The sequence below is a fragment of the Kluyveromyces lactis genome (assembly GCF_000002515.2).
Source record: "Kluyveromyces lactis strain NRRL Y-1140 chromosome F complete sequence".
Lineage (NCBI taxonomy): Eukaryota > Fungi > Ascomycota > Saccharomycetes > Saccharomycetales > Saccharomycetaceae > Kluyveromyces > Kluyveromyces lactis.
This window is the reverse complement of record NC_006042.1, coordinates 2,391,030-2,413,242: the sequence shown is the minus strand read 5'-3', so window position 1 is coordinate 2,413,242 and position 22,213 is coordinate 2,391,030. Positions and strand designations below refer to the sequence as shown.

Below are 22,213 nucleotides of genomic sequence, written 5' to 3'. Positions count from 1 at the left end.
TTTATTTTTTGCTTAACTTCAACCATTTAGGGGCTTTGGTCAATTTCCTGGTGGGCTTGGGTCCTTCTGCAATGGATTCCCCACCTGAATTCTCCTGTATCTTTTGTTCTTTCTGTTGTTGTTCTGCATAGGCCTTTGCATTCGCCAAAAGATGAGGCTTTAGATATGGTGGCGAACAATCACCAACCTCCACAAGAACTAGAGTTTTCTTACTAAATCCAGCATCCAAGAGTGTAACAGTATCGTCATCCTTTAGTTTGATGAAAGGGCTCGACAAGCTGACTGAGACCTGCGCAGCAGCAGTCTCTATTAGTGATCCCCTTATAGTCTCATATAACGAATGGAGTGTACTAGTAACACTCAATTGATAATCCAGCGCAGTTCTATCCGGTAACCTAGCTCTTATGTAAAGATAATCTATACTTTGAGCTGCCTGAGCGCTAGCAGAATCTTGCCCCTCTTTCTGTTCTCTTAACCTTTTGGTCATAAGTGGGCCAGTTGCCAAGTTCGTCCCTGCTCTATTGGCCAATAGTTTCTGATACCTTAAGGCATGATCTACAGTTAAGTTATAATTGGCATCGTTCACATCAGAACCATTAACGCTAGTTTGGTCCCTCGGTAATATCACTTTCGGATGATGATTAGTAGAATTATCGGCCATTGAATGAGTTAATATAGTACTTTTCTTGATATTCTCCTTTGCTCATCACTTATTCTTCCATTATCAATACAGCAGTTTAACAGGGTTTTTCAGCTTCTGGCGTTTTCACTTGTCATTAGTAGTATATCAAAATTATAAGTAAAAAAAAGAGAACAATAAACATCGAGCGATAAAAAGTACAATAATAAAATCTTAAAATAAAGGAATAACTTAAATCAATGTATTTACCCTAGAGTGAAGAATAGATGGACAGAAAAGAGAGTGAGAAAGAAAGAGAGAGAACAGTTTGCACCTATAAAATTTTGTTCCAATGATCCCTGAGCCAAGGATAAGACTAAGAGAGGCGATTGTCCAGGGTAAATTGGGCGTTGTGAGAAGAATTCTCAAACGATGGCCAGACCTGCTCGAGAACATCGACAGTACGAACGGCTGGTCATCGTTGCATTACGCTGCATTCTACGGTAGATACTTGATTTGCCGCCATTTGATCCAACTTGGTCATGATGCCACTGCAATGTTAAAAACCTACGACGGGGATACGTGTATCCATTTGGCAATTACGAAAGGGGATGAACAAACAGTACATCTATTATTGCAGCATTTCCTCGAAGAAGGGTTGAACCTGCGAAGCAGCAGCGCCAGAAGATGGGCGCCAATCCATATAGCATGCCGATCGAACCATTCCCGATGCCTGGCTCTTCTCTTACAATGTGGCGCGGACGTAACATTGGAAGACGAAGAGGGAAACACAGGATTACACGTAGCTATGGAATACGGCGCGATCCAATGTTTGCCGATTTTGCTGCAATGCGGTGGGGCAACATTAGCCGATGAACAGAACCAAATGGGGATAGTGGCAAGACAAGTCGGAAATTGCGACGAGACCATCAAAAAATTCGACCAGTTTGCCGCCGAGATAAGAAAGGGCGTCAGTAGCGGCAGTAGTACGGTACCAATTGGCACGCCAGATATAGCAGCTAGCAAGACTTTCTTAGGCGGTAACAATGGGCCACTTTCTCCAGAGCTTCGTGGAAGACGCAGCATAAAAGATTTGAACGATTACCTAAGCGCTCCAGGTGCTATCGTGGATGCCTCCCCTAGAGCTACTACCGTGGCAGTAGACGCCGCTTCAGTTTCTGCTGCTTCCACAGCGGCATCAGAAGCCGTTGCTATCGGCCCGCCGACCTTACCGAGATCAAGGGAATCCAATTCCAACAGCATGGGTGACCCGGAGTCACCCAGCATCCCATCGACAAGTAGGTTACTCAATGTGGCAATAACCAAAGTGAGAAGAGGTGAAGATAGCACTGCAGCGCGATAGAACAGTATATATTTATCTATCGGAGATTTTCTGGTTCATCATCTTTCATAAAATACATATCGTAATGTAATTTACAGCCTGGGTTGAATTGCGATCTGCAATTCGGACATTGCAACGAATCACTGTATGCAGCAAACGACATTTCAAGTTTGCATACGCCGCATATGACCAACGGGACAGTTTCGTCGTTTATATTGTACCTTTCTGTGACGTGCGGTACCAATTCCTGGTGACACTCGTAACATGCATAGTATCCGTTACAGCATTTGAACCGGAGGGCTATAACGTCCAGTGGACCGTGCCAGTGTTCACACCGACTTTCTTTATCCACAAGTTTCCCATATATCTGTGCTTTTTCCATGGAGATGGGTGACCAGTTATACTGCAGTATACAATTCTTAAATATGAAAGTAATATACTCTCAAATCCTCGATATTGAGTATGGGATGGTTAACAGCTTTCAATTTGAATGTTTTCGAATTTAAACTATGTGGGAAAAAAAAAGTAGTGTGGAAAGAATATACATAAATATATAAATGAATCGTTAATTTATAGATGATTTTAAGTTATTTTAAGTGCATGAAGATGATCCCGTCTTGCGGAATATATATATATGATCCAGAGAGACCTCTTTTGATGTCTCTTTCATTTTATTAGTTACCGGTGACGAATTTTTGACCCTTTTCAATGTTCTTCTTCAAAGTTTCCTTACATTTGGCCAACATTTCTTCTTCCTTTTCAGACAAAGCGCCAATTCCGTGAATCTTTTCAACACCTTCTGGACCCAAAGTCACTGGGGAAGCAAAGAATTCGATACCTTCGCTCTTGTATAGAGGAGAGTCCACGAAAGTGGATTCGACAACGTCTCTTTCACCTTCGAAACCAGCCAACACGCTGTTGGCGAAACGAGCACCAGCTTCAGCCATAGATAGAGTAGCAGAACCGGCACCGTTCTTGGCTTGGACAACTTCATCACCACCGAATTGGATTCTGTGGACCAATTTGTCCAAAGTTTCACCTTGAATCATCGACTTGTGTTTAGTTTGAGAGATCAATGGTAGAATGGTAATACCAGAGTGACCACCGACAACGGTGACACGTTCGGTGGTTGGATCGGTGTTCCTTATCTCAGAAATAAATCTGGAGGAACGGATCACATCCAATGTGGTGACACCGAACAACTTCTTTGGGTTGTAAACACCGTTTTGTTTCAACACTTCGGCAACAATTGGAACTGTAGAGTTAACTGGGTTAGAGATGACCAAGATGGCAGCGTTTGGAGCATTCTTGGCAATGGCACCAGCCAAATCACGAACAATACCAGCATTGATAGAGAACAAGTCGTCACGTGTCATACCTGGCTTTCTTGGAACACCTGCTGGAATCAAGACAACTTCGGTATCCTTCAAAGCAGCTGCTAGTTCAGCTTGGGATTCCTTAGATTCTGGAGTGAAACCAGTCACGGTAGAATTGGTTGGAATGTGGGACAAATCAGCGGCAACACCCTTAGCGCCCTTCAAATCATATAGTCTCAAATCAGTGACCTTGTGGTTCAACTTCAATAGTAAAGACAAAGGTTGACCAATACCACCACCAGCACCTAAAACGGTAACTTTGTATGGATTGAATGCGGTGGATGAAAATTGACGACGAGCGATGCTTCTAAGCATGGTGATATGTGTGTGGGTATTATGGAGCTGGGTTACTAATTGAAAGCACTTGACTATTCTGTAATAAAAAACAAAGACTAAGAAAAAAGTTTAAGATCCTCTTACTAAGCAAACCGCCAACTATGTAAAGGGGTATTCGAAATAGTCAGACACTTAAACGAAGAAAACTTCCTTCTTATTCAACACATACCTCTCTCTTATATATAATAATACAAGATTGAAGAAATTGATACAAAATGTAACATATATGCGAAACAAATTACATGACATTTCATTGTCATGTCATTTACTTTGGGCAATTAATGTCATTTCAACCATGCAGAAAACAACAACCGCACTTTTTTTTTTTTTCCTTATCACGGTCAAAGTCATGATATTTACCCGTTTATTTTTGATACTTTATTAACGCAGTACTCTCAAAACTACTGTGAAGTTTTCTGGTTTTCCAGAGTTTTTTTTTTTTTTTTTGGTTTCTCTCCCTTCTATAGCTTCTTCTATTGACGTCTTTTCCCTTTGCTAAAAGGCGTGACCGACATTTTTTTCAACCAAAACAAAAAACCAGATCGAATCCTAAATTTTCTGTTCAAATCATTCTTGACCGAGGTAATTTTCCATTTTGTGCAAACATTTTTTTTGTATTTGAGCCATGTTGTCTTGCTTTGGTGCGGAGGTATCTCAGCTGTAATTATTGTTCCACGCTTGTTCAGGAAGACCAAAGAAATATGTTTCCCTTGTTAACGTGGCGCGGAGCCGACACTGTGATGAAGTAATTTTTTGTATGGAGAAATGTTACCCGGGGTACATACATGTATACGTTACATAGGAAACCAGATGACACGCATTAACCGGTGTTATCAGGTCCACCGGGTAATAGAACGGAATAATCTGAAAATTCTCTCTTATTTGATTTACTATGCGTCTCCAGATCCTCCAACGTATAGTTTCAATTGTTTTGGTGTCATGGGCATCAACCGACAACGGACCGCGATATCGTTTTCCTGGGATTCCGAGGCTAATTTGTCGTACGCCTGGAGACGATGGCAGCCGCCGAATGCAAAGTACCTTGTTTCTCCTGTTTCCGGGTAACGGACGGCAGCGACGTCCACTGGAGGTAGACGCTGATCGGCGGGTAATGTGGCAACACGTTCTGCAGCTTGTGACTCGGTCATTGTTCGAGACGCCTTCGGTGTTCCCTTGAAAGTAGATATCATCGCATCGATCTTTGCATGGTCTAGGACCGGCTGAATGGGCCGTATGATCTGGCTCAATGGGATGTTCTTTTCCTTGCACAAACTCGTCTGCATAGACATTCTCTGTAATGGTATGTTGGGTGTGTATGTTTTTTTATGGCTCTTGATTAACGGTTATATCCTGCAAGTATCTATATATTGTCAGTACAGTAGAACTTCGTCAAGCAAGGGTACTTATGTGTCTTGTTGAAGTTCTTAAATAGTAGACTTGCTTGCTATCTTTCGTTACCCGGAAACACCCTGTTTTTTTGCCTTTTCACTTTTAACCTGGCCTTTGTGATGGGGTCTGACAAATATTTGAGGTTACCCTCTAAAAGATCTAGAACCTTATTCATCGCTTAACTATGTACAACTTATATGTAATGTGTGCGCGTTACCTGACATATTACACCTAAAGGATTTATAAGATGCCGCTCTTTTTTAGGTTTTGTTGAATTACTAAATCTGTCACGGCACCTAGAACGAATCTCATTGATTGTGTATCGGTTGCACAAGTTCGATGTACGTAGATGGGCTTGTTACTTCTGTTCAAGCTTAAGAATAATGATTCGAAATATTTCAGTCCAGTCTCGCTATCACCCAGTTTCCCTGGATAATTGGGGAACCATGTTCTGATTGGAGATCTCTTCACCTTTTCTTGGAAAATATCTACTTTGTTTAAGAATAGTATGAAAGGTGTGTTGGCAAACCATCTAGAATTCAATAGTGTATCTAATAATACTATCGATTCGTGCATACGGTTCACCCTTTCATCTTCGAATAACATTTGATCATATTCACTAATTGCTATTACAAATACCACAGCAGTAATACCTTCGAAACAATGGATCCATTTTCTTCTCTCGCTTCGTTGTCCCCCAGCATCGTAAACTTTGAACGTGCTTGGTCCAATCTTGAAACTGTTTTCGGTGATCCCAGTGGTCTTAATTCTTCCTTTCAAAATGTCCATGTCATCACAAACATAATCAACTCGAGCGAATTTTTCAATGTTATCAAAATAATACGATGCAGATCCTTCCAATTGAAATTCACTTGACCTATTGAAACATTGTCTGATCCCCTTGTCCTGCGTCCAAAGCTTTTTGATTGCATAGGCAATTTCTTCGTTGGTACTTTGGTCTATACGTTTCAACTCTGAAGTCTCCGAGGAACCAGTATAACTTGTCCCGGCTAATTTTTCACTCAAGAAAGCGTCTGTCTCATCCTCTTCTTCAGGATCAGCACCATTTGATTCCTTGAATCCAAGCGTGGTTTGCCTCTTCTTCTTAGATCCTATGCCATTATATTTCAACACATACTCGTTTAGGAACTCTGAACCACCCGCCATTCTGGCATCAATCTGGTCCAATGTGTTAGCACGGAAGATCTTCTCTTTGCATTGGTGTAATTCCGTATTCACCAATTGCCCCGAATGTGCATTTTTCAAATCACTATCCAATTCGATGCCCAACTTGCCTGCTTGTAAGATTAGCGTTCTCATCGACTCAATTGCATCTGCCCAGATGACTTGTCCATATTGCATTCGTTCTCTATGGGTAAATCCGCCTTGGTGTAGGAGTTTCATTTGTTTCAACACTGTTGATTTACCGCTTTCTCCTGCTCCTAATAGAAGGAGCTTCACCTCATTCTTATTCTTATTCCTTTCCTGCTGTAAATTTTGCTCAATGAGATCATTTGCCCTTTTATTTTGAATGAAGGGATCATCCTCGTTCTCATAGTTTCCTGTACTTGCGACGCAACCCATAATGCTTAATTTCTTGCCGGCCAGCGTCAGTTTCTTTCATTTGTTTCATTTTCCTTTATAGTTCACGTTTTCGCCGTAGTTGGCACGATGTGGCCAATCCGTCTATATATATGTTAATATTAAAAGGTAACGTAGCAATATTTACTTTACATTCCTGATTTAGCATTGCATAGCCTTTATCATAGGAACCTCAAAACATGATGAAGCTTTGAGTCAAGAACCTCAACTCAGATACCCTAGAAATCTCACAGAGACGACAACTAAAATCAAGCTCAATTGGAAAATAAAACAAGCAAGTAAAAAACAAACAAGCACTTGACACTGTTTAAGGGTTTGCTTCCTTTTAAAAAACATTCCTAGCAACGTCCCTGTTTCAGATTTAGGTTGAAGTCGCTCTGCAGGTAATTACTGCACCACAATATGTTAACGGTGGCTGCAAGATCGATTGCTATGTACAACGGAGAGCTGTCTCCATCTGGAGGTCAAGTCACGTGAGAAACAAGGATGTTTGTCGCACATTCGGGTAATGAAATGTCATCTCCCGTGGATATCAATTTCATTCTGAAACTTCATCAATTTGATATCAATTGAAAAGAAATGAATGAAATGGAAAAGTATGCAGAACATGCGAATACAGGAAAGCTTATTCATGCGCATTTCATCAGGATAGGCTTGAACGCAATAGTTCGAAATATAGAAGCAACATCGTTGGCGGCTTAAAGGGGATTCGCGACTGTTTAGAAGCTAACTGTGGAGTGCAAAAGAATGCCAGAACAGCCTAAGTGTCCTGTGGATGACTCCACGAAGGAAGTGTGGTTGAAACAACAGAGCACTAATAATAAGAATGAATCAGCAAAAGCACTACCTCCAAATCATCCACCGGCTAGTTCTGAAGGGTCAGGAGTTTGTCCGGTAGACCATTCTTCCCAGGATGTATGGCTGAAAAACCATCTACAGACCGTTAATGGCTCTGCTGGCGGTGCTGCAGTTGCAGCAGCACCAGCACCAATCATATCGATCATCACTGAGGATGTCGAATGTTCAAGTGATGAGATACCTGAACACCCGAAATATACCACAGCTGTTAATTTGCCAACAGAGAGAGAGAAATCCTCCATTCCTAGAACCGGAACATCGGATAATTGGGTTTATCCATCAGAGAAGCAATTCTTCGAGGCAATGAAGAGAAAAAATTGGGATCCCGAAGCTGTGGATATGAAAGCCGTTGTTCCCATCCACAATTCCGTTAATGAAAGAGTATGGAATTATATCAAAATTTGGGAAGACGGACAAGGGGGAGATGTCTGTGGTGGCATCAAATTGACTAGTTTCAAAGGCGATTCAAAGAAGTTAACCCCAAGAGCATGGTTTAGATCCTCAATCCTTGGAATGACCAAACCTTTTGATAGGCACGATTGGGTCGTCGATCGCTGCGGGAAACAAATAGATTATGTCATCGACTTCTATTCGAATCCAGAACCTGAAAAGAACCACCTTCCTCCAATATATTTGGACGTTAGACCAAAAGTGAATACTTTTGAAGGTTGTAAATTACGCGTTATGAAAATGCTAGGATTTTAAAGACAGAAGGGATCGTCCAAATTTTCAATCCTAAGGGAAGATAATGGACAAAAACACATCACGGTATTAGCAAATACATTTATATCTCTATATTTATCGGTTTGATCGAGATACACAAACCTAATCGTTTGGTACTCCGACATTACCTCATTTTTAAAACTCTGTAAATAGATAATTAATATATATATATAATATATTTGTATATACAAAATTTGTCATATATGTACATGATAAAACGTGAAAAGTTGCGAAAAAGATTATGCACTAACGTCCCGGCTTAAGCTTCCCTCATCGGGTTTAGAATTTACCTGGAGAGAAAGCTTGGCCTAGCTGTTGCATGTTTTCACCAACCTTAACGTTAGTTTCAAAGTACTTGGCAACACATCTGTCGATACAAGTAGATTCGTTCTTGTTTAGTTGACCATCGTTATAAATTTGTTCAATACATTTCTTGTGACAGTTGTCGACCAACTTGTTGAACATGTCAGTAACCAAATCTAGTTCAGCTTCAGCTGCTGATAGCTTTTGTTGAGAAGATAATTGAGGTTGACCGCCTAGACCGAACATTTCTTAGAAGATGATTTTTATATGTTGTTATTGTAGGAGTGGTATTCCTGTGGCTATGAATAGAAGACTAATCACTACGATAAACTACGTCAATAAATATTTACAGATCAAACAACAGTCTAGTTGTCAACGCATTTAACTGCTATTAGTTAAATTTTAGTGAACTGCAATTCCTGACGAATAGTTGCTATACTGAAAATTTTCAGAAATATGAGGAAATATACGTTACCCGGTCACATGCACGTGATTTGGACATGTATTGATTTGACAGAGGGAGCATTGACCTATAGTAGTCATTGAACCTTTGGAACTACCGATTCTTGCAATTATTTGGTACTTATGAGGATTGAGTTCTCATTCGTTGTAATTATATATGCATGTATATCTTACTTTCTTTCTCTGTTAAAACCTGATATATTGAAGACAGATAACTAGTCAAAGAAATCATCGTCTTCATCGTCATCTTGATCCACACTAGATGATGCTGTTCCTTTTTCTCTTCTATCGAATATAATACGTGTAGTATTGCGCTTTTGCTCATCTCTTCCGACTGATTCGAGGATTCCAACGATGTCCTGCTCTGTTAATTTGTTTCTAATAGCACCGGACCGCACCATTTGTAGTAAATAAGCTTCTACTGCCTTTACACGTTCTGGCCGCACCAACGCTACCCTGCTCAATCTTTCTTGTGCATTGGAATCCAAAATCTGATTCAATATCGCTTGTGTTTGACCATCATTCGATCCGTTGTTTGCTGATTCTGATGTTCCTCCACTTTGTTGCTTCAATTCCCTCAATCTGGCCTCTCTAATGGCTCTCAATTCGTCGTCCATGGTTGCTTCTATTATTTTAATGTGACTGGTGACGCCTCAGCCTGTTCCCGTAACTATATACATTTTGATTCCATTATCATTGATATAGCTGGTATGTGTATACGACTTCAACTATCGAAGGTTCGTGATATTGGAATACAGAAAAAAAATAAAAAAGTGCGATACAAATTTAATTGAACGCATCTAACAATTGAATTAAATTATGGTTCAACGCGAAACAACGAGTAGGGGAAAGTACCGGCTAAAAAAATTACGTGCCAGTACATCTACTTTCCGGCTTCATGACAAAAAATATGGAGGTAACGAGGCCCAAACGGTCAGGTACTGCCAATGTGGATTATAATCTGAAAAAGAGACGGATTATTCCAAGTGATGATTATCCAACGAAAAGTACATCCTCAATATCTTCATCACCGTCCCAAGAACCATCGACAGAACCTATTGGACCAGTCATTCTTAAGGATAGTAATGGAAATATAACGTTTCAGGAGCCGCCAGTGCATGATCCAATAAATGCTATGACAGGGACGCCATTATCTCAGAAGCCGAAGGGATCGAGTAACAACAACAGTAACAATAATAATAGTACCAATAACATCAATAATAACGACAATGATGATAGCAATAATAGAAGTGGTAAACACAGAAATGGTAACAATAAGAAGAAGAAATCCAATATATTACAGGCATTAAAGAGCAGCATGGAGGCTAAATATGAGGGACAACTACAAACTGAAAAATCAAATGAATTGACCGTACAAAGTCATGAACGCATAGGAGCGAACACTCCCACTAAACACAACAAAAATTCAGGAATTAAACAAGAGGCTGACTCGGATTTTATGCTACAGGATCCTATACGAAATTCGCCCAGTAAATCGATAGCACTAAAAATGGCGAAAAGGTTGAAATCTACCAAGGATAAAGATACCAAGTTATTTGGACAAAATGATAAAGCTTCTCATTTACATATTCCAGAAATTGATCCGGATAATAACAAGGAAAATGACGATTTTTGTTCCAACTGTCATGGTCCTGGGGTGTTCTTATGCTGTGACACTTGTCCAAAATCTTTCCATTTTGCTTGCTGTAACCCACCTTTGGATCCAAGCCATCTACCAGAAGGTGATTGGTCTTGTGATGAATGCCGATTCAAGCAATGGATCAAGTCTAATAAATACGGACTGTCCTCTGAAAAAAAGTTGAAAACAAGGTTTTTACAAGACCATTTCAAGCAACCCGGGTATCAGTTATTCGGTACTCTAACATTTGATCTTCAAAGGAAAAATCCGTTCCAATTTCAATTGCCGTCTATTATCAAATCAACGTTCGATTCGGTCTCCTCGGGGTCGCAAGGAGAATATCGTGACGAACACTTTAAAGAAAATATCAATGAAAAACAAATTTTTCATTCCGCGTACGGGCAGTCTGTCACACGGATGGATTCTTATCAGCCAGAGTATCATTTCAACCAGGATTCTGGAGAACTTTTAGTGTGCTATAATTGTGGAGAATCAAAGATGGGAACATGGGACCATCCGGACTCCCAACGACTGATAATGACTTGCGATTACTGTTCAACACCATGGCACTTAGATTGTCTTCCACTGCCTAGAGCATCCTTGAAAAACCTGGGATCGAAGTGGAAATGCCCGTTGCATGCCCCATTACCAAAATCATACAAAAGACGTTTAGCAAGGGGAAAACAGAAATATATAGTACTTCCAATAGGAAGTAGAAACAACGGAGATACAGAAATAGCAATAGATGCGGACTCCTGGACTTTATCAAAACTTACAGAACAGAATGTCGCACTAGAGTTTTTAGATAAGGTTTATCAGGCGAAACGTGTACAGCAGTTTGAAGACTTGTGTCAGCATTCTACGATTTTAGACAAATTAGTTGCAGCAGAAAATCAAACCCCGATATTGAATGATATATCCAACCTCTTATACTTCCAAACGTCCGGTACCCTCAAAAGATTATGGGACTTTAAGGAACTCTGTAAAATATCGGAACAACAATTGCTGAAGGAAAAGGCAAAAATTCAACCCATAGATGAGTCCGAGTTAACGATTCTTCAAAAGTTGAAAACGCTTTTAGAGTCGAAACCGAAAAAAGAAGTTCTTGAATTTTTCAAACTTACTCAATAGTTAAAGGTTCACGCATGCCCGTATTCAATGGAGCTGTTTGTTATTTTATGTTTCATCTTCATCGGCGAGTTGAAGACTTATATATAGAAACAACTACATATGATAAAAAACATTTCCTTAGATAAATTATGACAGATATATAGCTAGGTAATGATGGAATTTCGTAACTTACATTACCTCTTCGTTCTCATCATCTTCATTATAATCGACGGCAGTTTTAGTACGGGTGCTTTTCCTTTGGGGACCTCTATTACTTTTCAGTGGGCTGGGGTAAATACTTCTATCATGTGCACCATCTGAGTCATCGCCGCTGTCACTGCTATAATGTCTTCTTTTCTTTGAAGGGGTGCGCTGTTTATACTCACTTGTCAACTTTCTCTGCTGTTTTTGCTGCTTAGTTGTCGTCGATGACCCATGCACCATTTTACTACATTTTAGCTTTATCTTTTGCTCAAGAACTTGAGTGTAATCATCTTTGATGAATGTTTTGAATGTATTTGCCTGTGCTAATTCCATGTTCTCGAAGGGTACGTAAAGATCACTCGGTAGGTTGAGTTTACCAGGGTACACGGTGAGATTCAAATTTTTTATTTGTTTCAATTCATTCAAAATCATCTGAACCAATTCACTTATCACGTAAATGCATGTTGGAGCCTCATCTAACAAGTCTTTGTACTGTTTTATACGACCGGCTAGGTAATACAATAAGCTGATACTTTCGGGCTTTAAAACAGTATCTAAAAAGAAAAGAACATAATCAATTGCAGTGCTGCAAGATGTAATGAATTCGTCTTCTGAAGCATCCACATAAAGGTTTTCTTCGATATCAGGATGGTGCGCAATGCAGTGGAGAAGTCTTGGAAGGCTTCTTTCAAATATAGCTCCTCTTCGTGCTGTTTCCTTTTGAAAAGTAAAATTAATCCATATTTTAGTATCAGTTTTAAATTTGGCATCTGGCTCAAACGGCATAAAGAACACTAATGGAATGAATTTGATGCTTATTTCTTCGTTTGAAATATAGTTTTTCAGCTTGGTCACGAATTCGCGTCTAACAGGGAAGCTTTCATCTTCAACTAAATTAATAAGTTTGAATATATATTTTGATTCAATCCATTTGTTGAATTTAGCAATTTTGGCTAGTTTCAGAATCTGTAAACCTGCATGGCACCGAATTCTACGCTGATACGCGAACGGAGTTGGGAACCTCTTTTCATTCTCTTCATTGATAACTTCTCCGCCATTGGAGACGAAATACAAAAAGAGTTTTAATATTTTATGAAAGACTGTCTCAAGCGAACTGTCGGTATCAACTGATCTTGCTTCCGATAACATTCTGTTTGTTAATACTTCCAAACATAAAATTTTGGCTGTGATAGGCCAGTGTTGTTCATTCAATAGATCATCATCAGTAATCCAGTCCGATGATTTTTCTTCTTCAACGAGATTATTGAAGAACTCATTAGTTACTAGCACATCCTTGAGGATAAATGTAGTTATCTCATTGCAATCAATCTTGAGTAGATCGAAATCAACTTTGAACAGCTGAGATAGAATACATAAATTATTGCAGAGTAAGTGAGGTGATTCGCTTGAAAATTCTAGTGGCAACGCTGAACTCCGTAAGAATGATAACAGTTTCCGTCTTTTTTCGCTATCAGGAATTAGTGCTATTATTTTAACAGCATACTTGCTTTCAGCGATATTGCCTGATGTTGCAAAATTCTGTAATTTCTCTAGCAGGTATCCATCCTCAAGATTTACTTCACTAGGAAAAGCTTTGAAAATTTTGTATAAAGTTTTCAATTGTTCATGCTTTCCAATATTTGATCGATCCTTGTCTTGTATAACCAAGGAGCTTAATGATGCTGTTTGGCTTTTGAATAAAAAGGGATTGATCTCAGATATATTTTGAATCAACTGAGTCATAACGTTATTAAGGGTGCTGTTTTGGTCCCTCTTATAATTGTTAAGAAGGTAGGGGATACACGATACATTGTATATTAATGGTGCGGCCCTATAGACGAGAAGCAAAATCACTTTGTTGAAAGACTCTCTGCTGAAGATAGTGCCAAAACGTACGCCCTTCTTTCGAAATAGTTCCGGATCTTCTAATTTTATCTTTAATTCATGCAAAGAGTTTTTGAGTGTAATACAGTCCGTCTCCTGATTAATTGATACTTTGATTAGATGATTTATCCTTGAATCATTTAGTTCAAGGAACTTCTGAGTGATTGCCACTGGTTCGAGCTGCTTCGGAACAGTAGCAGCTAACCATTCGATAAGTTTATCGAGTTTTTCATTCTTCAATTCAAAAAGTGAATTCATTGCCTTATTGATTTGTACTTGACGTTTGTTAAAGGCGAAAAAAGATGAAAGAGCCTTCAAACTTAAAGAAGACACCACTTGTATCAATCTGTTGTATTTAGCATCTTCTTCAAGGTCCAAATTCAAAACTTTGTTGAAGATTACCAAATCCACTTGCATATTGATATTCAGATCATTGATATAGTACAAATTAAAAATGCTAGTAGGGATCTCATTAACAACGTCCCAGAGTTGTTTAGCATTTCTTTCCTGTTGATGTTTCCCGTAAAGATTTTCTTTTAAGGTTTCATCGTAAAAATGGCATACGTAGGAAATACATTCCGCCCTTACTTCTTTCGATTTGTCTCTAATTAAATGAAGAAGTTCTTTGAAAATTGTGTCAACTTGTAATCTGGCCCACACTAATTTCGCTGAAAGTGCCGCTAAAGATCTTATAGATTGTAAACGAACTGTTTCGTCAGTATCAATGAAAGTTTTCGATATTCCCTTAGCGATCTCTTCACAGATGTCGGATCGAGTTTCTATGATTTTCGGAACACACTTCGCCCATTGTACACGTACTTTTGGGCTTATATCTGCCATCTTGGATAGCCAAATTTGAAAAGTGTCTGCATGGGTGGTGACAAAATTTAGAGTGGAGTGAAACGAAAGAATGTCAGTTATCAACTGAGTTGCAGCTAATCTCAATGGCACGTTATCAGAGCAAAGTTCCTGATACACAAATCCGATTACTGAATGTACTAACTCTGGTGTATACTGCCAAATGTAAGAAGTCAATTTGTGGAGTTTCGTTAAAGTTCGGTAAGAGGAATCAAGAACAGAGTGAATCCCTTCGTTCTCATTGGTAATTCCATACAGAATCTCAGAGTAAAATTTTGAAAAATGTCTTCCAAGTCTATTTGTAGCAGATTCACATATTATCAAAGAAAATTCGAAGGATGGATCTTTGTCCACCACTAAACCTTTTAAAGTGTTATTTGCTCTTGACTCATGTGTTAAAAATGCATTGAAGATTAGCCTTAAAACGTCCATTGATAAGGTATCACATTCAGAAACGACTTCTGTTAGCAAACCGCCTATAATTTTCCATAGTTTAGAGGGGAACTGACTTTCAACTTTTTCATAGAATACTTCAAAGAGCTCCTCCACTAGCCTTTTAGAAGGAGGAAGATCTGTAATTAAGACAATTGATCTACATTCGAGGAGCCTAGTAATCAAGTAGGTTTGCTGTATAAAATTTCCGTTATCAGGATCTCTAAGCAGCCTAAATTGTGATAGAAACAATCTGAAGATGTCGCAAAGCTCTGTTTCAGTAAAAGGGGCATCTGGTGCGTTAAGTCTCATGATATCACTAAGACAACAAGCAGTTAATGCTCTAATCCCAGAATCTTTATGTCTCAGCAACTTCTTATTAATTAGTGCATTCTTGTATTTCTCAAGACTGTTCAATTCTACTTTCCCTTGTTCTAATCCTGCCAACTCCTCATGAAGCTCACCTAGTCTTTCGATTTGCACGGCAGAAGAGAATGAGTCCTCCAGACTTGGTATGATTGATTTATTGAATTCTAACGACTGCATCCTTTATAGTGTTCAGTAAAGAGAGAAATGTAAATCAGTTCTGTTCGATCTATCCATATCAACGGGAATGTAATATTATCTCGTCACGCCCTGCTGTTAATGTTGTATCTTGTTTCAAAGTCATTTCAACGCGTTAACGTATTTCATGTTCTATAATTCTTCTATCTTAAAAACATGGAGATCACGCGTACCCCGGGTAACATTAAAGGAATGCACAGTTATAGTAAAATCAATCATTATCAGGTCGTTAGAATGACATATATATACATATATATGCGGTTATTTACGATTCAAACAGTTAACTTAATGACATATTATGCTGATGGTGATGCTGTTCGTTTAGAAAAACAGCGGTGCGGTTGCTTGTCCTTGTATTTGTTTTTATGAATATCGAAGAGCTGGGAAAGAATGTTGTAAAGTCTGTCATTGAAAGTAAATAAATATGCTAGTCTGACATTACGTGCGCATTTTGGAGAGAAAGCTTTCCTTTCTTCATAGCGTCTAATGCAAGTCTGTCACACTTTGTTCCTCAAAATTGTCATTATCAAAATGAGGTATGGTTTTCAGAGGGTATGATTTTCTTTTTCCTGCAACAGATACACCTCCTCCGCCGATTGGGTTGGATGCATGACCCATATCAACTATAAAGGACGGCGTCTTGCTTCTGTTAACAGAGCCCATAGTATAGAGTGAATTTGAAGTCGAATCATTGCTTATATTAGAGGGTCTTCTGTAGTAGGGAGAATGTGAGGGTAGTTCAATTCCATCATAATTTTCGATCCCCGCAATATTGTCTGATGCATTGGCAGCCTTGGTGGTGATGCCAGCTTGACTGAGTCTTCTGTGAACCTCATTTACATCGGCTGGCTGCTTTGTTGGAACGAACTGTTTACTGATCGTTTTGAGTAATCCGGACATGGTAGTCCCACTCCTTCTTGAGTTTATTGGATTCATTTCATCGGCAGGTTTTTGTTCCGGGAAAATATCTTGCGTCGTTCTTGGGAGCATATCCGATAGCTCTTCATTGGATTTCCGGGTGGCGATTCTTGTTAGTGCTTTTTCTAGTTTAGTACCTAGCTTATGGTCTCTTACATTGTAATGACCTTCCTTTTCATATTCTTCCACTTCTTTCTTATACTCTTGGTCATCTTGAGAACTCATATGGTGCAAGGGATTAGAGTGAACAGTAGGAATACGAGATAACGTACGTAGAATAGAATTTCTCCGTTCTTGTAAAGACGGTTGTTGCGATACACCTTGGAATCCGATAGGATTTTCCAAAGTAGAATCCTCATCACTACGCATGGATATCATATCAAAAGAATTTACAGACGGTGAAGCCTTTGAAGAGTGATGCGATTCGTTGGAGTATTCTGAATCAACTATACTTCTTTCTTTTGCCAATGGTTTACCCATTCCTCTTACTGGGAAAACACCAGGTGGAGAACGTATTTTAGAGCCATGTGACCGAAGTGATGCCATTGTACCATTAGTCTCACTTCTATGAAGATCTCTGGAAGTACCATCAGTACCAACGTATGGGAGTACCTGATCATCAGAGGCGTTACGTCCTGTACTATCTGAAGATTGTTTCTCGGACAGTAAGCCGTAGTTTTCATCATCTGAATCTATATCTGAGTCATCTTCAGCCTCTGCTGTCTCCTTAGGATCCACCCTAACGACTCTTGAGTCCATATTCAACTCAGGTTGCTCATCTCTAGCCTCAAATTCAGGTAAGGATAGTTGTTTCCTATCGCGTTCCACAACACGTAAGTGTAGGTAATATGGAATCACTCCACTAAAGAAGGACCCACCTATAATGTTTCCTAAGGTTGCTGGGATGAGTAATTTCCAAATATAAGTACCGACTGACACATTTGCACCGTTAAGCATACCAATCATGAGCATCGACATATCTGCAACCACATGAGTGAATCCCAAAGCGACAAAAGTGAATGTTGGTATGGTCATGACAATTAGTTTAACATGGATTGGTTTGCACATAAGTTGTAAATAAACGGCCAAGCAAACGTAAAAATTACCAGCGATACCCTTAATGAATGTTTGAATGAAACTTGAGCTAGCTTTGCCTTCTGCAATGGATATTGATCCGGCGACAAGTAGTTCGGAGGTAGTAGTGCCAGATAGATGGCAGATGACGTAGCATACAAATAAAGTCCCGGCAATGTTCCCCAACCAACTTATTGCCCAACTAACGAAAAGATCATATATGGATACAGCTCCACGTAGAAAACCCACAGTAAAGAACAAGACGTTAGAGTTGAAAAGATCAGCACCGTTGATGATAACGTAAAAGAGACCAATAGAGAAAGTGAAGGCTCCTAAGAAGTTTGTCATTCCTGGATGTTGTTCGAAAATTAACGGATTCTCGGATCGCGCTGCGACGAAAAGCATGCCACCTGCACTGAAGAGTATTCCACCCATCAATGAGTTTATCACCAAAGTATCAAATCGGAGTCTTGCCTTCTTCATAGAAGTCGCAACAACAGCGAGAGCTGTCTCATGCGGAGTGATATAGTACGAATCATCAACCATGGTCGTTAAATGTGCACTTCAACAGTGACAATATAGGATTTGAGTACACAAGCTGCCTCTTACGGTTATGGTCAGAAAAAATAATGCCTTTCGAGCGCGCAAGACCTACCTCAGTATAAAACCTCTAAGCTGCACTACTTATATTGACCTTAATATTGGAAAATGTTCTTATATTATTGTGGAAAGAACAAAAACCTGTCCGATAATGTAATGGTAACACTAAGCGATGAGATGAAATTTGGGAGAAAAGTCTAAATGAGACACAAATTCAAGGGAAAGTAGACAGAATTGGAATATGAAAAACTGAATAGCAATGATAAATGACTCGGTAAATGCAATGCTGAGGTGCCTCGACGATGGTAGCGTATATCAACTATATTGAGATTAACACTAGCTTAGTTCAAAGTATTTTACTCTCAAGTTTAATTCATCAATTCTTGAATTGTTCCTATCCGTACTCCACCTATTTCCTTGCCAGATGAACGATCATAAAAAGATAGATCATATATGTATATATATAAACGTATATCTTTTAAAGCAGCTCGAAGCTATCAGATTCCGATAATAAATGGAACCGAACTACAGTCTCATAACAGACTCAGTTGATGCGTGTGTCCCTCAGTTCATGGTGGGGTGAATGAGGAGCACGGTGAGAAACCTTCCTTGCCGAGTGAGTTTATAATCATGGCCGTCCAGGCAGAAAAAGCTGCGGAGATGAGAGAAGAAATTAAAAATCAATACAAAGCCGGCTGTTTCCTTTTTCGGTATTTTCCGCAGTCCGGTTTGTCCTGTTTTCTTCCTGCCTCTTCGTGTGTCAAAAATAAAGGTCCAAATGACAGTACAAATCCGGGTAATTTATTTCTAACGGGCTTACCGCTCATTGTGATCTTAGATTTAGTAAGAGAAGAATGTTGGTCACGTGCTTCGATTCAATTTGAGTGGGGCTGCAACTGTTGTTGTCTTTGGGTAATGATTGTAAACACTTGCACATCTCTATGGTTATATGGTCCGGTAATTGTAGCCCGAATTGGTTCATACACGTTATAAGCAATTTGCTGCAACGAAGGTATGCTTGTAGTTGCAAAGTGTTCGTTGTGTGGACTCTAGTAGATTTGGAAATTGGAGAAAGCATTTTGGATACCATGGTGTCCCTTGCAGAAAAGAGTTTCCACATATCTAGTACCCTTTTCATGAGGAAGGAATCAGTGTGTAAAACCAAAGAGTTTAAAAGTTCGTAACTTCTACCAACTTGTGCGAGATCCTCGGAGATGGCTGACCGTACAACGATATCCCAGACTTTGGCAACGTTTGGTAAAAAGACCGCCTGCTGTGTAGAGAGCATGGGACATAGTAAGAGAAGTAGATCTAAGCATTTATTTCTCACGGAACGCGATGAATGTGTTAAGAGCCTGTCTGCGTACGTCCAAAACCTTAAAAGTAACATATAGGCATCCCTTGATATTGGGGACTCCCATTTCATCTCATCTTTCGCCTCCCCATTATTCACCGAGGAATTGTTCTCCGATACAGCATCTTCTTCGTCTTCATCTTCGTCATCGCTATCCTTTTCAAACCTTTCCTTGAAAAACTCCTCGGCCGTCTGTTCAGGTGGTTCTACCTCAGCAATGCTACCATAATCATCTGCAGCAGTTTTCTCCTGATCCAATACATTTAATACTTGTTCGATATTAGACATACCCCATGGCTTGAAGGAATCCTGGTTCCAGGTTTTGATCTCGATAGATTGTCCGCTCGATTTGCTCAAGAAAGTGTATTGTATCTTGTATGAAATCTCTATGAATAAGTTCAATAGTACAGTGCAGAGGTCATCGTATCCATGATAATATCCTAACATCCAAAATAGCTTCTCTAGGATATCATTCAAACGTTCCACAAGATCGTATCCAGAAACCTTTATCACTACACGAAGAACCATATATGCACGATGGAATAGACAATTGTCAAGTCTAACTGAGATTCCGTCAATTATGTAATTAACATTATCTTGAAACAAATTTAGCATTGCACCCTGGTAGAATTCATTGGCCAAATATTGAAGAATATTTCCCGAAATGAATCTTGTGTTCTCATCATCGCTTGCGAAACATTCAATGACATTATAGATGTAATCTAACATTTCATCTTTGAAATCTTTACCCATTAGAATAATCATTTGTTTCATAGCAAACAAATTCATAGTCAAATTGGTGCGCTGCAACTCGTTTAGTTCCGTTTGATTCGATAAAATTGATACCCGCTCATTTGCCATTTCTATAATGTCATATTGGCAGGAGATTGGGTCTGAATCATGCGCAAGAAAATCACTTATGTCAGTGTTTTTATACCCTGTTAATAAAGTTGAAGCTATCCAAAGAGCTTCGTTTGAGTTTTTTAAGACATCTGATTCTATTGAAAGAAACTCAATGATTTGTTCTTGTATTGAAGAGGCGCTCATCTTGGATCCTAGTTGCAGTAAAATATTTGTAACATTTTCGTACGCTGTAGATGATATTTTCGGAATTATGGAAACTTCAGAATTATTAAGAGATCCCGATGTTACCAAGTAGTTTACCTCTGAACTGGTAACCTTAATTAAATTAATGTTCTCTGTTTTGTCTAAACTCAACAAATGGGTTTTCAAAGAGTCATATATTCCATAAGCAACAGTTTTTGATATTTGATATTCCTCAAGCTGATCTGTATCCAAAATTCTTAATGCATTATTCACAATATTATATTGGTTGATTTCTTCGAAGTTTGTTTCGACCTGAATATTGTTATCTCTCATGAATGCTGCAATATCGTTCTTGAATCTTTCTAATGCAAAGACGTTATCCCTTGCTACTGTAAGAGCCGTCTTTAGTATAACTTCTCTGCACCCATAAAGTGAATTATGGCATTTATTAAGTAGTAGAACACAAGCTTCAAATAGTTCACCATTCAGTTTTTCATTATTCCTTTTAGTGAGCTTTGAAAAGGTGGGTTCAAGTGCGCGTTTCAATTGAATTGATGTGGCATTTAACCATTTGGTAGTTCTGTGCTTTCCTGGATTTTTTACTTCAACAGCAGTATTTCCTGTAGACGTTTTGATGAAAGTTTCCAAAGAAGAGTCACCATATACCATACACAATAGTTCTGACATAGTCGATAATACATCACTTGCCACTTTCACATGAGTAGTCAACCCTGGACGAGAGAGAATCTTAGCAAATGTAGAGACATTTCCGGGAACCACATTACTTAACATTTCTCCGTCATTTATTACTCTGTACAGTAATCTTAGTGTTTTTGAGCTCTCTAACTGGATTGACATATTGCTATTTTCTAATAATGTTAACAAAATGGTGATTGAGTGTGCAATTGCTGGGAGCATATTTGCATCCCATTCCTTGAAAGCTGCTGTGGAATACAAAACTCTTAAAAGTCTGATGGAAGCAATCTTGAATTCGTCTGGTTTATTGGGAAGGTTGACATTTTCTAGATCGGTAGATATTAGAAAGGTTGATAGGGAAAGAAGCTGCGAGAATGTGTTCCGATCCACTGTCGCCGGTAAACTCCACGAAACGTCTATTATTCTCGCCAAAATTTCGAATACTAATGTTGCAATTGGGTCCGGAAGTGATTTACACGTTTTCAACATTGCAGAGATAGGCACAAACACATAGTCTCCAAACCTCCCTGAAAGCGATTTGTGCTTAGTTATAAGGATATCTAAGTTTTGAATCAAATCTTGTAGTAACTGTTTTAACTGCGGATCCTGTAATATGAGTAGCTCATCTTTCCTGAAGGTAACTTGGGAGAGTCTCACACAGATTGGTTTTATCTTTCCAAAGGCTTCATCTTTAGTTCCTGCATGTTCTGACCGAACATGCTGACCTTGTGTAAACATAGTAGTATCTCAAGCGGCTTCTGATGATATATTTTTATGCTATGTCAAAAAGCTGTGACGGTAACTCGTTATGTTTAACATATAT

General features: G+C 39.1%; 13 protein-coding genes across 13 annotated transcripts; 3 read left to right on the top strand and 10 right to left on the bottom strand.

Annotated features, from left to right (window-relative positions):
* Position 1: 1 nt before the first annotated feature.
* On the bottom strand, positions 2 to 661 carry UBX4 (Ubx4p; the record flags this gene model as incomplete). The annotated part of the gene is made up of 1 exon (XM_456239.1): positions 2 to 661. The coding sequence occupies one exon, from the start codon at positions 659 to 661 to the stop codon at positions 2 to 4; it is 660 nt and encodes a 219-aa protein (XP_456239.1).
* A 310-nt stretch (positions 662 to 971) lies between these two features.
* On the top strand, positions 972 to 1,982 carry AVO2 (Avo2p; the record flags this gene model as incomplete). Its single annotated transcript, XM_456238.1, has 1 exon — positions 972 to 1,982. One exon carries the CDS (start codon positions 972 to 974, stop codon positions 1,980 to 1,982), a length of 1,011 nt encoding a protein of 336 aa, XP_456238.1.
* A 16-nt stretch (positions 1,983 to 1,998) lies between these two features.
* On the bottom strand, positions 1,999 to 2,343 carry HOT13 (Hot13p; the record flags this gene model as incomplete). The annotated part of the gene is made up of 1 exon (XM_456237.1): positions 1,999 to 2,343. One exon carries the CDS (start codon positions 2,341 to 2,343, stop codon positions 1,999 to 2,001), a length of 345 nt encoding a protein of 114 aa, XP_456237.1.
* A 292-nt stretch (positions 2,344 to 2,635) lies between these two features.
* MDH1 (malate dehydrogenase MDH1) lies at positions 2,636 to 3,652 on the bottom strand (the record flags this gene model as incomplete). The annotated part of the gene is made up of 1 exon (XM_456236.1): positions 2,636 to 3,652. The coding sequence occupies one exon, from the start codon at positions 3,650 to 3,652 to the stop codon at positions 2,636 to 2,638; it is 1,017 nt and encodes a 338-aa protein (XP_456236.1).
* Positions 3,653 to 4,563: 911 nt separating this feature from the next.
* Positions 4,564 to 4,962, bottom strand: SRX1 (sulfiredoxin; the record flags this gene model as incomplete). The annotated part of the gene is made up of 1 exon (XM_456235.1): positions 4,564 to 4,962. One exon carries the CDS (start codon positions 4,960 to 4,962, stop codon positions 4,564 to 4,566), a length of 399 nt encoding a protein of 132 aa, XP_456235.1.
* A 340-nt stretch (positions 4,963 to 5,302) lies between these two features.
* Positions 5,303 to 6,646, bottom strand: GPA1 (guanine nucleotide-binding protein subunit alpha; the record flags this gene model as incomplete). The annotated part of the gene is made up of 1 exon (XM_456234.1): positions 5,303 to 6,646. One exon carries the CDS (start codon positions 6,644 to 6,646, stop codon positions 5,303 to 5,305), a length of 1,344 nt encoding a protein of 447 aa, XP_456234.1.
* Positions 6,647 to 7,411: 765 nt separating this feature from the next.
* Positions 7,412 to 8,227, top strand: CYT2 (cytochrome c1 heme lyase CYT2; the record flags this gene model as incomplete). The annotated part of the gene is made up of 1 exon (XM_456233.1): positions 7,412 to 8,227. The coding sequence occupies one exon, from the start codon at positions 7,412 to 7,414 to the stop codon at positions 8,225 to 8,227; it is 816 nt and encodes a 271-aa protein (XP_456233.1).
* Positions 8,228 to 8,524: 297 nt separating this feature from the next.
* TIM10 (protein transporter TIM10) lies at positions 8,525 to 8,794 on the bottom strand (the record flags this gene model as incomplete). The annotated part of the gene is made up of 1 exon (XM_456232.1): positions 8,525 to 8,794. The coding sequence occupies one exon, from the start codon at positions 8,792 to 8,794 to the stop codon at positions 8,525 to 8,527; it is 270 nt and encodes an 89-aa protein (XP_456232.1).
* A 431-nt stretch (positions 8,795 to 9,225) lies between these two features.
* On the bottom strand, positions 9,226 to 9,627 carry SDD2 (Sdd2p; the record flags this gene model as incomplete). Its single annotated transcript, XM_456231.1, has 1 exon — positions 9,226 to 9,627. One exon carries the CDS (start codon positions 9,625 to 9,627, stop codon positions 9,226 to 9,228), a length of 402 nt encoding a protein of 133 aa, XP_456231.1.
* A 281-nt stretch (positions 9,628 to 9,908) lies between these two features.
* RCO1 (Rco1p) lies at positions 9,909 to 11,780 on the top strand (the record flags this gene model as incomplete). Its single annotated transcript, XM_456230.1, has 1 exon — positions 9,909 to 11,780. One exon carries the CDS (start codon positions 9,909 to 9,911, stop codon positions 11,778 to 11,780), a length of 1,872 nt encoding a protein of 623 aa, XP_456230.1.
* A 168-nt stretch (positions 11,781 to 11,948) lies between these two features.
* On the bottom strand, positions 11,949 to 15,683 carry PDS5 (sister chromatid cohesion factor PDS5; the record flags this gene model as incomplete). The annotated part of the gene is made up of 1 exon (XM_456229.1): positions 11,949 to 15,683. The coding sequence occupies one exon, from the start codon at positions 15,681 to 15,683 to the stop codon at positions 11,949 to 11,951; it is 3,735 nt and encodes a 1,244-aa protein (XP_456229.1).
* A 501-nt stretch (positions 15,684 to 16,184) lies between these two features.
* Positions 16,185 to 18,239, bottom strand: KLLA0_F25784g (uncharacterized protein; the record flags this gene model as incomplete). Its single annotated transcript, XM_456228.1, has 1 exon — positions 16,185 to 18,239. The coding sequence occupies one exon, from the start codon at positions 18,237 to 18,239 to the stop codon at positions 16,185 to 16,187; it is 2,055 nt and encodes a 684-aa protein (XP_456228.1).
* An 877-nt stretch (positions 18,240 to 19,116) lies between these two features.
* TTI1 (Tti1p) lies at positions 19,117 to 22,128 on the bottom strand (the record flags this gene model as incomplete). The annotated part of the gene is made up of 1 exon (XM_456227.1): positions 19,117 to 22,128. The coding sequence occupies one exon, from the start codon at positions 22,126 to 22,128 to the stop codon at positions 19,117 to 19,119; it is 3,012 nt and encodes a 1,003-aa protein (XP_456227.1).
* Positions 22,129 to 22,213: the final 85 nt, after the last annotated feature.